The sequence below is a fragment of the Macaca fascicularis genome, chromosome 9 (assembly GCF_037993035.2).
Source record: "Macaca fascicularis isolate 582-1 chromosome 9, T2T-MFA8v1.1".
NCBI lineage: Eukaryota > Metazoa > Chordata > Mammalia > Primates > Cercopithecidae > Macaca > Macaca fascicularis.
The window spans coordinates 59,624,454-59,642,771 of NC_088383.1; the positions used below are offsets into that span (position 1 = coordinate 59,624,454).

General features: G+C 40.1%; 1 protein-coding gene across 7 annotated transcripts in view; it reads right to left on the minus strand.

Moving 5' to 3' along the window:
- Window positions 1-18,318, minus strand: part of LOC135965095 (arf-GAP with GTPase, ANK repeat and PH domain-containing protein 5-like) — an 80,651-nt gene that overhangs the window by 33,504 nt on the left and 28,829 nt on the right. For 3 of the 7 annotated variants that reach the window (XM_065520769.2, XM_074001647.1, XM_074001648.1), the window contains one exon: window positions 17,011-17,204. The exons of the other annotated variants lie outside the window; for them this stretch is intronic. In XM_065520769.2, the coding sequence (XP_065376841.1) occupies window positions 17,011-17,204 (194 nt within the window). The remainder of the gene's footprint in view (window positions 1-17,010; window positions 17,205-18,318) is intronic. 7 annotated transcript variants of the gene reach the window in all.

Sequence of the window (18,318 nt, forward strand, 5' to 3'; positions counted from 1 at the left end):
AGTCTGAGGCATTCCTAAATGATTCAATTGTAATTTCACTTCTTAAACATGAGATTTATCTCTAGAAAACAATTTATTTTCTTAAAATTTCAAGCTAATTCTAGGCTGGGCGCGGTGGCTCAAGCCTGTAATCCCAGCACTTTGGGAGGCCGAGACAGGCGGATCACGAGGTCAGGAGATCGAGACCATCCTGGCTAACACGGTGAAACCCCGTCTCTACTAAAAAATGCAAAAAACTAGCTGGGCGAGGTGGTGGGCGCCTGTAGTCCCAGCTACTCCGGAGGCTAAGGGAGGAGAATGGCGTAAACCCGGGAGGCGGAGCTTGCAGTGAGCTGAGATCAGGCCACTGCACTCCAGCCTGGGGGACAGAGCGAGACTCCGTCTCAAAAAAAAAATAAAAAAAAATTCAAGCTAATTCTATAATTCATGCATAAATAATCTCACTATATATCAGCTGTATATGTACACACATACACATAAGTATTTGTATACACACATATTACATAATTTTTTTAAAAACTTACTAGTTGGGTATGACCATGAAGAAAAAGATGCTTTGCGAAATGTGATGGAAACACAACTGCAGAACAAACAACAGGCTGCTGTGAGGGCTGTATTTACCACTGCTGCTGTAAGACTTGGAAAAAAATTGGATAGTGGATATTTAATCCCCATAACAGAAAATTTAGGGTGCAAAAAACTTCCCACAATTTTTACAGAGAATATCAATAGAAAGGCATTCAATGCAGGGAATACACAGTGTGACAGTATACAAAAATAAGCAGGTTGATGGTTTAGATTTATGAGACAAGAGACAGAAATAGTAGATGATGTCATAATTCTTTTACGGAGTTATGAAAATTCTTCATTTTATATATGGTCAGGTGCTTTCAAATGTCAATGACAAAAATATTTAAAGGAAGAATCAAATCTAAGACATGGAGAGATCTTTATGAAAATGACCTTCAGGCCAGGCATGGTGGCTCACACCTGTAATCCCAGCACTTTGGGATGCCGAGGCGGGCAGATCACATCAGAGGATTGAGACCATCCTGGCCAACATGGTGAAACCCCATCTCTACTAAAATACAAAAAATTAGCCAGGAGTGGTGGTGTGTGCCTGTAGTTCCAGCTATTCGGAAGGCTGAGGCACGAGAATCGCTTGACCCAGGAGGCAGAGGTTGCAGTGAGCCAAGATACTGCCACTGTACTCCAGCCTGGTGACAGAGTGAGACTCCACCTCAAAATAAATAAATAAATAAATAAATAAATAAATAAATAAATAAATAATTACCTTCATTCTGAGAAGGTATAATCATTTCATCAACACATTCTTGAGCACAACTATGCACACATACACTTCCGCATTCACAAGCCATGCTGCGTGCACACACTGATGCCCCTAGTTTCCTTTTTTGAAGAGATGGTGTCTGTCTTGGTGTGTCACCCAGGCTGGAGAGCAGTGTTAGGATCATAGCTCACTGCAGCCTCAAACTCCTGGGTTCAAGCGATCCTCCTATCTCAGGCTAACGCAGTGTGTAGAGGGAAATTTATAGCACTATAATGCCCATAAGAAAAGCAGGAAAGATCTAAAATTGACATCCTAACATCAGAATTAAAAGGGAGGCCCATCAGACTAATAGCGGATCTCTCCGCAGAAACTCTACAAGCCAGAAGAGAGTAGGGGCCAATATTCAACATTCTTAAAGAAAATAATTTTCAATCCAGAATTTCATATCCCGCCAAATTAAATTTCATAAGTGAAGGAGAAATAAAATCCTTTACAGACAAGCGAATGCTGAGAGATTTTGTCACCACCAGGCCTGCCCTACAAGAGCTCCTGAAGGAAGCACTAAACATGGAAAGGAACAACTGGTATGAGCCACTGCAAAAACATGCCAAAATGTAAAGTCCATCGGTGCTAGGAAGAAACTGCATCAAGTAACGAGCAAAATAATGAGCTAACATCATAATAACAGGATCAAATTCACACATAACAATATTAACCTTAAATGTAAATGTGCTAAATGCTCCAATTAAAAGAAACAGACTGGCAAACTGGATAGAGTCAAGACCCGTCAGTGTGCTGTATTCAGGAGACCCACCTCATGTGAAGACACATATACACTCAAAATAAAGGGATAGAGGAAGATCTACCAAGCAAATGGAAAACAAAAAAAGGCAGGGCTTGCAATCCTAGTCTCTGATAAAACAGACTTTAAACCATCAAAGATCAAAAGAGACAAAGAAGGCCATTACATAATGGTAAAGGGACCAATTCAATAAGAAGAGCTAACTATCCTAAATATATATGCACCCAATACAGGAGCACCTAGATTCACAAAACAAGTCCTTAAAGAGTTACAAAGAGACTTAGACTCCCATACAATAATAATGGGAGACTTTAACACCCCACTGTCAACATTAGACAGATCAACGAGACAGAAAGTTAAAAAGGATATCCAGGAATTGAACTCAGCTCTGCACCAAGCAGACCTAACAGACATCTATAGAACTCTCCACCCCAAATCAACAGAAGATACGTTCTTCTCAGCACCACATCGCACTTATTCCAAAATTGACCACACAGTTAGAAGTAAAGCACTTCTCAGCAAATGTACAAGAACAGAAATTATAATAAACTGTCTCTCAGACCACAGTGCAATCAAATTAGAACTCAGGATTAAGAAACTCACTCAAAACCACTCAACTACATGGAAACTGAACAACCTGCTCCTGAATGACTACTGGGTACATAACGAAATGAAGGCAGAAATAAAGATGTTCTTTGAAACCAATGAGAACAAAGACGCAACATACCAGAATCTCTGGGATACATTTAAAGCAGTGTGTAGAGGGAAATTTATAGCACTAATTGCCCATAAGAGAAAGCAGGAAAGATCTAAAATTGACACCCTAACATCAGAATTAAAAGAACTAGAGAAGCAAGAGCAAACACTTTCAAAAGCTAGCAGGAGGCAAGAAATAACTAAGATCAGAGCAGAACTGAAGGAGATAGAAACACACACACACAAAAAAAACTCTTCAAAAAAATCAATGAATCCAGGAGTTGGTTTTTTGAAAAGAACAACAAAATTGACAGACCGCTAGCAAGACTAATAAAGACGAACAGAAAGAAGAATCAAATAGACGCAATAAAAAATGATAAAGGGGATATCACCACCGACCCCACAGAAATACAAACTACCATCAGAGAATACTATAAACACCTTTACACAAATAAAGTAGAAAACCTGGAAGAAATGGATAAATTCCTGGATACATACACTCTCCCAAGACTAAAGCAGGAAGAAGCTGAATCCCTGAATAGACCAATAACAGGCTCTGAAATTCAGGCAATAATTAATAGCCTACCAACCAGAAAAAGTTCAGGACCAGACGGATTCAAAGCCGAATTCTACCAGAGGTACAAGGAGGAGCTGGTACCATTCCTTCTGAAACTATTCCAATCAACAGAAAAAGAGGGAATCCTCCCTAACTCATTTTATGAGGTCAACATCATCCTGATACCAAAGCCTGGCAGAGACACAACAACAAAAAAAGAGAATTTTAGACCAATATCCCTGATGAACATCGATGCAAAAATCCTCAATAAAATACTGGCAAACCAAATCCAGCAGCACATCAAAAAGCTTATCCACCATGATCAAGTGGGTTTCATCCATGGGATGCAACGCTAGTTCAACATACACAAATCAGTAAACGTAATCCAGCATATAAACAGAACCAAAGACAAAAATCACTTGATTATCTCAATAGATGCAGAAAAGGCCTTTGACAAAATTCAACAACCCTTCATGTTAAAAACTCTCAATAAATTTGGTATTGATGGAACATATCTCAAAATAATAAGAGCTATTTATGACAAACCCACAGCCAATATCATACTGAATGGGCAAAAACTAGAAGCATTCCCTTTGAAAACTGGCACAAGACAGGGATGCCTTCTCTCTCCACTCCTATTCAACAGTGTTGGAAGTTCTGGCCAGGGCAATCAGGCAGGAGAAAGAAATAAAGGTATTCAATTAGGAAAAGAGGAAGTCAAGTTGTCCCTGTTTGCAGACGAAATGATTGTATATTTAGAAAACCCCATCATCTCAGTCCCAAATCTCCTTAAGCTGATAAGCAACTTCAGCAAAGTCTCAGGATACAAAATCAATGTGCAAAAATCATAAGCATTCTTATACACCAATAACAGATAAACAGAGAGCCAAATCATGAGTGAACTCCCATTCACAATTGCTTCAAATAGAATAAAATACCTAGGAATCCAACTTACAAGGGATGTGAAGGATCTCTTCAAGGAGAACTACAAACCACTGCTCAGTGAAATAAAAGAGGACACAAACAAACGGAAGAACATTCTATGCTCATGGATAGGAAGAATCAATATCATGAAAATGGCCATACTGCCCAAGGTAATTTAGAGATTCAATGCCATCCCCATCAAGCTACCAATGACTTTCTTCACAGAATTGGAAAAAACTACTTTAAAGTTCATCTGGAACCAAAAAAGAGCCCACATTGCCAAGTCAATCCTAAGCCAAAAGAACAAAGCTGGAGGCATCACGCTACCTGACTTTAAACTATACTACAAGGCTACAGTAACCAAAACAGCATGGTTCTGGTACCAAAACAGAGATATAGACCAATGGAACAGAACACAGCCCTCAGAAATAATAACCACCACACATCTACAGCCATCTGATCTTTGATAAACCTGACAAAAACAAGAAATGGGGAAAGGATTCCCTATTTAATAAATGGTGCTGGGAAAACTGGCTAGCCATATGTAGAAAGCTGAAACTGGATCCCTTCCTTGCACCTTATACAAAAATTAATTCAAGATGGATTAGAGACTTAAATGTTAGACCTAAAACCATAAAAACTATAGAAGAAAACCAAGGCAATACCATTCAGGACATAGGCATGGGCAAGGACTTCATGTTTAAAACACCAAAAGCAATGGCAACAAAAGTCAGAATTGACAAATGGGATCTAATTAAACTAAAGAGCTTCTGCACAGCAAAAGAAACTACCATCAGAGTGAACAGGCAACCTACAGAATGGGAGAAAATTTTTTCAATCTACTCATCTGACAAAGGGCTAATATCCAGAACCTACAAAGAACTCAAACAAATTTACAAGAAAAAAACAACCCCATGAAAAAGTGGGCAAAGGATATGAACAGACACTTCTCAAAAGAAGACATTTATGCAGCCAACAGACACATGATAAAATGCTCATCATCACTTGCCATCAGAGAAACGCAAATCAAAACCACAATGAGATATCATCTCACACCAGTTAGAATGGCCATCATTAAAGTCAGGAAACAACAGGTGCTGGACAGGATGCGGAGAAACAGGAACACTTTTACACTGTTGGTGGGACTGTAAACTAGTTCAACCATTGTGGAAGACAGTGTGGCGATTCCTCAAGGATCTAGAACTAGAAATACCATTTGACCCAGCCATCCCATTACTGGGTATATACCCAAAGGATTATAAATCATGCTGCTATAAAGACACATGCACACATATGTTTATTGTGGTACTATTCACAACAGCAAAGACTTAGAACCAACCCAAATGTCCATCAGTGACAGACTGGATTAAGAAAATGTAGCACATATACACCATGGAATACTATGCAGCCATAAAAAAGGATGAGTTCATGTCCTTTGTAGGGACATGGATGCAGCTGGAAACCATTCTCAGCAAACTATTGCAAGAACAGAAAACCAAACACTGCATGTTCTCACTCATAGGTGGGAACTGAACAATGAGAACACTTGGACATAGGAAGGGGAACATCACACACCAGGGCCTGTCGTAGGGTAGGTGGAGGGAGGGATAGCATTAGGAGATATACCTAATGTAAATGATGAGTTAATGGGCGCAGCACAGCGACATGCACATGTATACATATTTAACAAACCTGCACATTGTGCACATGTACCCTAGAACTTAAAGTATCATAAAAAATAAAATAAAAAAATTTTAAAAAGCAATGAAAACAAAAATAACCAAATATATTATCAAGAAGCAAACAAGAGATTGATATCAAGTACAGCAAGAAGAAAAGCAAGCATTTAACCTGCCAGGCTTTCATTCTGCCAAAATAATTTACAACACGCATGTCTCTATCTGACATATCTGAATAGAAAAAGAACCCAAATACCCGGTGGAATTGCAAGATGAAAATGAAAAAAAAACTCTTGTTTATTGATCAGGGTACAAACTAATCTGGGCTACTAAAACACTTTGATGCACTGATTCTCTCTATGTAACACATGCATTATTGCCATTTGGAAATGGGATTTCTTGCTTTGATTTAAATATACTTCCTTTGATTTCTTACTTTAAGTATACTTTCTTAATTTATTCACAGCTACATTCTCGGTACAAATTTTCAGGTGTAAGTAACTATTTCTGCTTTTGATAAACAGATAGTATAATTGGTGAAATAAGGTACATTCTCATGCAAAGGTGAGAGCACAAGGTAAGACTCCAAAGTCAAGTAAAACATAACAGTCAAGAAAAAAAAAAAAAAAAAAGGTGAGAGTAATTGGGCAGTGGGGAAATCTTGTATGTGGAAAGAATGAATCTGGAAAACTGTTCTTCCCTAAGAGTTCAGCAGGATTTGGATGGTGGAGAGCTTTGTGTATAAAGGTTCCCGTTCCACATAGTTTAGGTCTAATTTCAAAGGCAACTTCTAGTACAACCTGTGACTCACCCTGTCCTAAAGTGCCATCTGTAAAGGGTCTGGAGATAACCCACAGGCAGCACTGTGAACCCCTGACAGCAAGCCTTTCCAGATAAATACCAGGTCAGTGTCTACAGCTGATGACACAGAGCGGAATATCTAAAAAATAATACTTCTTTGGCCAATGGACTGCCAGTCACTATTATTTAGTGTAAAATATTATATTACATATATGTAATTTTTTAAATTGCAGTGTTCCACATTGAAGCAATTAAATATAAACACCAGATGTTTATTCAGTTTAAAGGCAACTTAGAAATACTGATGCCAGATAGAAAGATGCTTTAGCCCCAAGTCAGCTGTTTGGAAGTTGTCACAACTAAACCAACAAAGGGATCTTGAGGCATAATAAGCGTTCATACATTTTCAGCTATACCTCTGTTGTCTTGAATATGAAAACCTAAGCTACAGTTATGCCACAGCACAGAATGTATTATGTTTTACATCACTGAGCCTTAGTTTACAAATGGTAAAAAAAAAATAGGGAAGGTAAACTGTGAAGTTTCCTTAAGGAGCTGTTACAACCAACAGACTCATGAAAATCTTTGCCAAATGTCCCCGGTACATAGCTCCTCCCCACTGATGGGCTCAATGGGGAGAAGCTATGCACATGTCTCAATTTTCATATGCTCAATGGCAATAAAGGATTCCCAGGGTAAAGTAAGGGATATAAATAACATAGCACACTGAAAGGACTGTAATGTTACTTCAGAGTGTTGCAAAATAAAGATCACAGATGAAAGTTTTAGTTCACTGAAGCATGTAATCATGTACATTTCATTAGTGTGTTTTAAAGTCTTATACTGCTTACATTCTTATGTGGGAAAATATATTTTGTCTCTGCTTTGTGGATGAAATGTGAATAGGCAAAACTGAAAATAAATGTTAATGGCTGATAATTCAACCGGAAACCTGAAAGATAACATGTATTTCATTGTGATACCAAATATCAGTGACAAGGAAAATTTTATTTGTGGTATTTAAGTGTAGGCCTCTGGAACAAATGACTTGGTTCACAGGCAGCACGCCCACTGCTGAACTGCAACGGCCTGACAGCTTGTCTTATCTGCCAAACTGCTCATTAGGTTTGGCAATCTTCACCTGTGCCTCCAGCTTACATTTCAGCAAGTAATACACATCAGTCTGCTTTTATCGTCTTCTGCAGTGAGCTTCCAACACTCCCTCAGCAGTACAGTGCCCCTGCATCTGCAATCCTCCAAACACACCTTGCATACATGTCATTATTTTCAACTGTTAATTCACCTTCCAGCTTTGGAGGCCAGTTTAGCTTAAATAAAGCAAAAATACAAGACAGATAATATGCAAAGTAAGTCCTGCATTGTAAATATTAAGTGGGCTGACCAATCATTTAATTTTTTAACATTAAAAAAGAATACATTCACCATACAAATTTAATATTTAAATATGTATTTCAGAGTGTATTTTGGCGTGGGGCACAGGGGACAATAGAGTAGAGGATTCCTCTTCCAATTGTCTCTGACCTATCCAACCTTTGTTACAGGTCAGAGAGTTCTCCAATCTATAAATAAACAACAGAGATAATGTGGCAACCAGGACACAGAGAACTACTAGAGTACTGCTCAGCTCTCTGCCTAGGCCTGATCCTGTTGATTCCTGACAATGAGCGCTGTGAAATTTAGAGGCAGACCAATACACATACACACAAACACAAACACACAAAAGAGATACTTCATGGGCAAAAAGCACCAAAGATATAAAACAAAATGTCTGAAAGACCATAAAACAACTTCTGATGAAATGCTGTTTTCATTTTGCAGAAGTAAAATATTCACCACCAACTCTAAAATTAGCTTAACAATAAGTACATTAATTTTGGATTCCATCTCCAATTCATACCTCATCAACATGTAATAATCACACTGTATCAACAACAAAGCTGGATAGACTTTATATGCTGAATATAACTTGTACAGTAAGAAGGTAATTTTTTGAAATAGTGAGAATACAACATTGTATGCCATGCTCTACTTCACAAGTTAAAGAAAATATCTCAAAACAAAAACAAAAACAAAAAAAGCACAATTACAAAAAAACACCAGTAACAACAAAATGATGACGATACATAAAGACTGCATAGAAAAAAAAATGCTCAGAATATAGAAATAAAATTATGTATTTTAGCTTGCGGAGCAAGATGGCCGAATAGGAACAGCTCCAGTCTCCAACTCCCAGCGCGAGCGACACAGAAGACCAGTGATTTCTGCATTTTCAACTGAGGTACTGGGTTCATCTCACTAGGGAGTGCCGGACAATCGGTGCTGGTCAGCTGCTGCAGCCCGACCAGCGAGAGCTGAAGCAGGGCGAGGCATTGCCTCACCTGGGAAGCGCAAGGGGGAAGGGAATCCCTTTTCCTAGCCAGGGGAACTGAGACACACAACACCTGGAAAATCGGGTAACTCCCACCCCAAGACTGCGCTTTAAGGAAACGGGCACTCCAGGAGATTATATCCCACACCTGGCCGGGAGGGTCCCACGCCCACGGAGCCTCCCTCATTGCTAGCACAGCAGTCTGCGATATCGCGGCAAGGCAGCAGCGAGGCTGGGGGAGGGGCGTCCGCCATTGCTGAGGCTTAAGTAGGCAAACAAAGCCGCTGGGAAGCTTGAACTGGGTGGAGCTCACAGCAGCTCAAGGAAACCTGCCTGTCTCTGTAGACTCCACCGCTGGGGACAGGGCACAGCTACACAACAACAAAAGCAGCAGAAACCTCTGCAGACGCAAACGACTCTGTCTGACAGCTTTGAAGAGAGCAGTGGATCTCCCAACACGGAGGTTGAGATCTGAGAAGGGACAGACTGCCTGCTCAAGTGGGTCCCTGACCCCTGAGTAGCCTAACTGGGAGACATCCCCCACTAGGGGCAGTCTGACACCCCACACCTCACAGGGTGGAGTACACCCCTGAGAGGAAGCTTCCAAAGCAAGAATCAGACAGGTACACTCGCTGTTCAGCAGTATTCTATCTTCTGCAGCCTCTGCTACTGATACCCAGGCAAATAGGGTCTGGAGTGGACCTCAAGCAATCTCCAGCAGACCTACAGCTGAGGGTCCTGACTGTTGGAAGGAAAACTATCAAACAGGAAGGACACCTACACCAAAACCCCATCAGTATGTCACCATCATCAAAGACCAGAGGCAGATAAAACCACAAAGATGGGGAAAAAGCAGGGCAGAAAAGCTGGAAATTCAAAAAATAAGAGCGCATCTCCCCCGGCAAAGGAGCGCAGCTCATCGCCAGCAACGGATCAAAGCTGGACGGAGAATGACTTTGACGAGATGAGAGAAGAAGGCTTCAGTCCATCAAACTTCTCAGAGCTAAAGGAGGAATTACGTACCCAGCACAAAGAAACTAAAAATCTTGAAAAAAAAGTAGAAGAATTGATGGCTAGAGTAATTAATGCAGAGAAGGTCATAAACGAAATGAAAGAGATGAAAACCATGACACGAGAAATACGTGACAAATGCACAAGCTTCAGTAATCAACTCGATCAACTGGAAGAAAGAGTATCAGTGATTGAGGATCAAATGAATGAAATGAAGTGAGAAGAGAAACCTAAAGAAAAAAGAAGAAAAAGAAATGAACAAAGCCTGCAAGAAGTATGGGATTATGTAAAAAGACCAAATCTACGTCTGATTGGGGTGCCTGACAGTGAGGGGGAAAATGGAACCAAGTTGGAAAACACTCTTCAGGATATCATCCAGGAGAACTTCCCCAACCTAGTAGGACAGGCCAACATTCAAATCCAGGAAATACAGAGAACGCCACAAAGATACTCCTCGAGAAGAGCAACTCCAAGACACATAATTGCCAGATTCACCAAAGTTGAAATGAAGGAAAAAATCTTAAGGGCAGCCAGAGAGAAAGGTCGGGTTACCCACAAAGGGAAGCCCATCAGACTAACAGCAGATCTCTCGGCAGAAACTCTACAAGCCAGAAGAGAGTGGGGGCCAATATTCAACATTCTTAAAGAAAAGAATTTTAAACCCAGAATTTCATATCCAGCCAAACTAAGTTTCATAAGTGAAGGAGAAATAAAATCCTTTACAGATAAGCAAATGCTTAGAGATTTTGTCACCACTAGGCCTGCCTTACAAGAGACCCTGAAGGAAGCACTAAACATGGAAAGGAACAACGGGTACCAGCCACTGCAAAAACATGCCAAAATGTAAAGACCATCGAGGCTAGTAAGAAACTGCATCAACTAACGAGCAAAATAACCAGTTAATATCATAATGGCAGGATCAAGTTCACACATAACTTTATTAACCTTAAATGTAAATGGACTAAATGCTCCAATTAAAAGAAACAGACTGGCAAACTGGATAAAGAGTCAAGACCCATCAGTCTGCTGTATTCAGGAGACCCATCTCACATGCAGAGACATACATAGGCTCAAAATAAAGGGATGGAGGAAGATTTACCAAGCAAATGGAGAACAAAAAAAAGCAGGGGTTGCAATACTAGTCTCTGATAAAACAGACTTTAAACCATCAAAGATCAAAAGAGACAAAGAAGGCCATTACATAATGGTAAAGGGATCAATTCAACAGGAAGAGCTAACTATCCTAAATATATATGCACCCAATGCAGGAGCACCCAGATTCATAAAGCAAGTCCTTAGAGACTTACAAAGAGACTTAGACTCCCATACAATAATAATAGGAGACTTCAACACTCCACTGTCAACATTAGACAGATCAACGAGACAGAAAGTTAAAAAGGATATCCAGGAATTGAACTCATCTCTGCAGCAAGCAGACCTAATAGACATCTATAGAACTCTCCACCCCAAATCAACAGAAGATACATTCTTCTCAGCACCACATCGCACTTATTCCAAAATTGACCACATAGTTGGAAGTAAAGCACTCCTCAGCAAATGTAAAATAACAGAAATTATAATAAACTGTCTCTCAGACCACAGTGCAATCAAACTAGAACTCAGGACTGAGAAACTCAATCAAAACCGCTCAACTACATGGAAACTGAACAACCTGCTCCTGAATGACTACTGGGTACATAACGAAATGAAGGCAGAAATAAAGATGTTCTTTGAAATCAATGAGAACAAAGATACAACATACCAGAATCTCTGGGACACATTTAAAGCAGTGTGTAGAGGGAAATTTATAGCACTAAATGCCCACAAGAGAAAGCAGGAAAGATCTAAAATTGACACTCTAACATCACAATTAAAAGAACTAGAGAAGCAAGAGCAAACACATTCGAAAGCTAGCAGAAGGCAAGAAATAACTAAGATCAGAGCAGAACTGAAGGAGATAGAGACACAAAAAACCCTCCAAAAAATCAATGAATCCAGGAGTTGGTTTTTTGAAGATCAACAAAATTGACAGACCGCTAGCAAGACTAATAAAGAAGAAAAGAGAGAAGAATCAAATAGACGCAATAAAAAATGATAAAGGGGATATCACCACTGACCCCACAGAAATACAAACTACCATCAGAGAATACTATAAACACCTCTACGCAAATAAACTAGAAAATCTAGAAGAAATGGATAATTTCCTGGACACTTACACTCTTCCAAGACTAAACCAGGAAGAAGTTGAATCCCTGAATAGACCAATAGCAGGCTCTGAAATTGAGGCAATAATTAATAGCCTACCAAGCAAAAAAAGTCCAGGACCAGATGGATTCACAGCTGAGTTCTACCAGAGGTACAAGGAGGAGCTGGTACCATTCCTTCTGAAACTATTCCAATCAACAGAAAAAGAGGGAATCCTCCCTAACTCATTTTTTGAGGCCAACATCATCCTGATACCAAAGCCTGGCAGAAACACAACAAAAAAAGAGAATTTTAGACCAATATCCGTGATGAACATCGATGCAAAAATCCTCAATAAAATACTGGCAAACCGGATTCAGCAGCACATCAAAAAGCTTATCCACCATGATCAAGTGGGCTTCATCCCTGGGATGCAAGGCTGGTTCAACATTTGCAAATCAATAAACATAATCCAGCATATAAACAGAACCAAAGACAAGAACCACATGATTATCTCAATAGATGCAGAAAAGGCTTTAGACAAAATTCAACAGCCCTTCACGCTAAAAACGCTCAATAAATTCAGTATTGATGGAACGTACCTCAAAATAATAAGAGCTATTTATGACAAACCCACAGCTAATATCATACTGAATGGGCAAAAACTGGAAAAATTCCCTTTGAAAACTGGCACAAGACAGGGACGACCTCTCTCATCACTCCTATTCAACATAGTGTTGGAAGTTCTGGCTAGGGCAATCAGGCAAGAGAAAGAAATCAAGGGTATTCAGTTAGGAAAAGAAGAAGTCAAATTGTCCCTGTTTGCAGATGACATGATTGTATATTTAGAAAACCCCATTGTCTCAGCCCAAAATCTCCTTAAGCTGATAAGAAACTTCAGCAAAGTCTCAGGATACAAAATTAATGTGCAAAAATCACAAGCATTCTTATACACCAGTAATAGACAAACAGAGAGCCAAATCAGGAATGAACTTCCATTCACAATTGCTTCAAATAGAATAAAATACCTAGGAATCCAACTTACAAGGGATGTAAAGGACCTCTTCAAGGAGAACTATAAACCACTGTTCAGTGAAATAAAAGAGGACACAAACAAATGGAAGAACATACCATGCTCATGGATAGGAAGAATCAATATCATGAAAATGGCCATACTGCCCAAGGTTATTTATAGATTCAATGCCACCCCATCAAGCTACCAATTACTTTCTTCACAGAATTAGAAAAAAGTGCTTTAAAGTTCTTATGGAACCAAAAAAGAGCCCTCATCTCCAAGACAATCCTAAGTCAAAAGAACAAAGCTGGAGGCATCACGCTACCTGACTTCAAACTATACTACAAGGCTACAGTAACCAAAACAGCATGGTTCTGGTACCAAAACAGAGATATAGACCAATGGAACAGAACAGAGTCCTCAGAAATAATACCACACATCTACAGCCATCTCATCTTTGACAAACATGAGAGAAACAAGAAATGGGGAAAGGATTCCCTATTTAATAAATGGTGCTGGGAAAATTGGTTAGCCATAAGTAGAAAGCTGAAACTGGATCCTTTCCTTACTCCTTATACGAAAATTAATTCAAGATGGATTAGAGACTTAAATGTTAGACCTAAAACCATAAAAACGCTAGAGGAAAACCTAGGTAGTACCATTCAGGACATAGGCATGGGTAAAGACTTCATGTCTAAAACACCAAAAGCAATGGCAGCAAAAGCCAAAATTGACAAATGGGATCTAATTAAACTAAAGAGCTTCTGCACAGCAAAAGAAACTACCATCAGAGTGAACAGGCAACCTACAGAATGGGAGAAAATTTTTGCAATCTACTCATCTGACAAAGGGCTAATATCCAGAACCTACAAAGAACTCAAACAAATTTACAAGAAAAAAACAAACAACCCCATCAAAAAGTGGGCAAAGGATATGAACAGACATTTCTCAAAAGAAGACATTCATACAGCCAACAGACACATGAAAAAATGCTCATCATCACTGGCCATCAGAGAAATGCTAATCAAAACCACAATGAGATACCATCTCACACCAGTTAGAATGGCGATCATTAAAAAGTCAGGAAACAACAGGTGCTGGAGAGGATGTGGAGAAATAGAAACACTTTTACACTGTTGGTGGGATTGTAAACTAGTTCAACCATTATGGAAAACAGTATGGCGATTCCTCAAGGATCTAGAACTAGATGTACCATATGACCCAGCCATTCCATTACTGGGTATATACCCAAAGGATTATAAATCATGCTGCTATAAAGACACATGCACACATATGTTTAATGCGGCACTATTCACAATAGCAAAGACTTGGAATCAACCCAAATGTCCATCAGTGACAGACTGGATTAAGAAAATGTGGCACATATACACCATGGAATACTATGCAGCCGTAAAAAAGGATGAGTTTGTGTCCTTTGTAGGGACATGGATGCAGCTGGAAACCATCATTCTTAGCAAACTATCACAAGAACAGAAAACCAAACACTGCATGTTCTCACTCATAGGTGGGAACTGAACAATGAGATCACTTGAACTTGGGAAGGGGAACATCACACACCGGGGCCTATCATGGGGAGGGGGGCAAGGGGGAGGGGGGAAGGATTGCATTGGGAGTTATACCTGATGCAAATGACGAGTTGATGGGTGCTGACGAGTTGATGGGTGCAGCACACCAACATGGCACAAGTATACATATGTAACAAACCTGCACGTTATGCACATGTACCCTAGAACTTAAAGTATAATAATAATTTTAAAAAAAGTATGTATTTTACCTGTAACTGTATTAGAAGAGAGTATTCTTGTAGAAAAAGGATGACTAGGCCGGGCGCGGTGGCTCAAGCCTGTAATCCCAGCACTTTGGGAGGCCGAGACGGGCGGATCACAAGGTCAGGAGATCGAGACCATCCTGGCTAACACGGCGAAACCCCGTCTCTACTAAAAACACAAAAAATTAGCCGGGCGAGGTGGCGGCGCCTGTGGTCCCAGCTACTCGGGAGGCTGAGGCAGGAGAATGGCGGGAACCCGGGAGGCGGAGCTTGCAGTGAGCTGAGATCTGGCCACTGCACTCCAGCCTGGGTGACAGAGCGAGACTCCGTCTCAAAAAAAAAAAAAAAAAAAAAAAAAAAGAAAAAGGATGACTAGAAGGATATGCAAAAATGAAAATAGCTAATAACACTCATTATGTCAGGCACTGTGATAGGTAGTTTATGCATATTGTAACAAATTACATACTAGATTATCTCAAATTTTCAGATAAATTTTACTGGGAGTCATAAATCAATACAACAAAACCAATGTTTTGTAAACATCCACTATGTATAAAGGTATATAAATTCCGAACCCAGGCTGAAAAATAATTCACATAAGCCACACATCACTGGAAACCTACCCATGGGAGATAATACAACATAATCTAAATAAAACTTTCAGAGACAAGGCATGTGGCTTCTGGACAGCCACAAACTCCCTGACTCTGCTCTAGTGTTTTGGCCTCCAAAAGAAAGTCGAGTGGCCTCAGGTCTCTTAAAAAACAAGAAAGCAACCTACGGAAGATGGCGTGGTATTTGAGGAGTATTTGGGGTCTGTTGAAAAATGTATCCTGTATTTTATTTCTAGAAAAGACTCCCTCATAATGTCAGCTAAGTGAAGAGCCCACAGAGACACATGCACACTCAAAGAAAAACAAAGCAACATAGAATGAATCCCACCAAAATGTGTTACGATGGCAGAATTACAGGTGATATGATCTTCTGTAACATATCTTTTTATTAAAAATAGAAAAAAAGCAGACTTCTCCTTGATTATGTATAACCTCCGACCCAGGTGGCTTGGAATCAGAAAACAGCATCACCTGACTTGAAGCCATCTTGGCATCAATGGTGGAGTGGGTAGAGATGAGACTCTGGACCAGCTCATGGGTGGGCTCCACCTCGTCAAGACCACCAAGAAAGGGCACGTGAGGAAAGCACAGAGATCCTGGAGAGACACTGGTTTCACTCAGTTTTCAAAATTATCTTAGACATATTTCCTGAGAACCTTTCTTAATGCCTCAAAAACCAGAGAAGAAAATCCTTACAACAAAGCTTGAAATGGATCCCCATATCCATTAAACTTTTCCAAAGCTCAGTGAGTATATAACCTGATAACCTAAACACCTAGCTAGAAAAATCTCAGTTCCAGTGCTAAAACAGTGCTAGCTTTTCTAACATTTTCAAATAGCCCTGATTTTAACCCAATAAAATTCCACTTGAGAACTAAGAAATAAACATTGGAAATCTGCTTTAAAATAAAGAATGAGGAGACCATTGTGAATGAGAAAAAGAAAAAGACCAATGAGAGCTGGTGAGCACACTGGTTTTGTAGAAACGGAGATAAGCCGTGCAGGTGCCACACAGGCAGCAGGGCCCGCGCCAGGGCCACGGATCAAGGAGGCATGGAGGACAGGACTCTTCTGCTTGGTACAATTAAAAAAAAAAGGTATTCTTTTTATTCTACATATTTACAATATGCATTTGGGCCTTTATTATAAGTACAAGAGAAAAATCTTCAATAGATAAAAGCTGAGTACATTACTTTTTTTGATTAAAAAATAGACTCGGAAAGAATAATGAGAGTTCAGAGCAATGACCCCCATCTCACCGATGCCTGAAAACCGTGGCTGCCACCAAGGTCAACACAGACAGCGTCTTTGTCATACAGCACACGCCCAACTCCAGAAAGAGGCACATAAACCAGCTGCTCCTTCTCATTTAAACAGCGCTTCTTTCGTTGTTCAGGAAGAGCACAAGGGTCTGGGAGGAAACTGACATCACTCATGGCAAAATCTTCTACCCCTGGAAGACAGGACCCAAAAAGCCAGCTTCAGCTGACAGGAAATCAGTATGTACTGTTGACTGGGTGGTTAACAATGATCCACAGTCCAAGGGCTTAATCCATGACCTAAAGAAGGGCATCATGCCACACTGGAACAGTGGCTCTCTAGCTACAACACAAAAGGTCAGAGAAGAGGGGATTCGGTAACACCTTTGCAGGCCTACACACAGCTGGCTTACTTTTAAAACCTCCAGCAAGGCCATCTTCCCTTGTTTGGTCATTTTTCAGTTTTTCTGAGAAATGAAGCCATCCCAAGAATCCTATATGTAATTCTAGTATGTTCTACAAAAGAGAATATCTGGCATGTGAATTTGGCTTTTATTTTTCAAGTGTGCTCCTCTTACATAACCATAAAGTGACACCTGCTGGTCACATTTGATGTTTGTTCGGATACCTCTGGGTTTGTCAAATCTTCCATCCTAGAAAAATAAACTCAATCATACAGCAGAAATGAATGCCAAAAGTTCCTATACCTCCTTTCATGTGTCAATGACTCATCACACTCTTGTCCACTAAGCATGTCATTCAGAAAACTAGAAAATGCAGAAACAAGGAAGCACCATTCACCATCCAGCAGAGGACAAGGGGCAGACACACAACTGTCTCTAGGCTGAAAGTGACATTCATTCCATAAGACACCAGACAGGGAGATGACGTCCATCTGGGGTCAGGGAAGAGTGAAGAACATATTCAGAAAATCCCTTTCTGGAAGAGGGTGAGCCTGTGCTCTGGGATTTTTGCTGTGGTTTGGATTCTGGCAGGTGGAGAAAGGGTATTCCAGGCTGAGAAAAATCACAGCACAAAGAAGAGCACAAAGGAAGGAAACTGAAGGCACACACGAGGACTCAAGCACCCAGGCATGAAGGCAGCATCACTGAAAACTGAGGATGAACGTAGGATGGGGCCACATCCTGTAGCCTTAAATGCTTCCAAGTCCTCCCATTGTCCTAAACATCTCATAATTAATTTACTCCCAAAGGCACAGCATCTTTGAGCAATGATATAAGTAGACATTTCCCATCAACTATACTTCTACCTCCGACTATTCAAATAGGCACAAAATAAATCCTATCA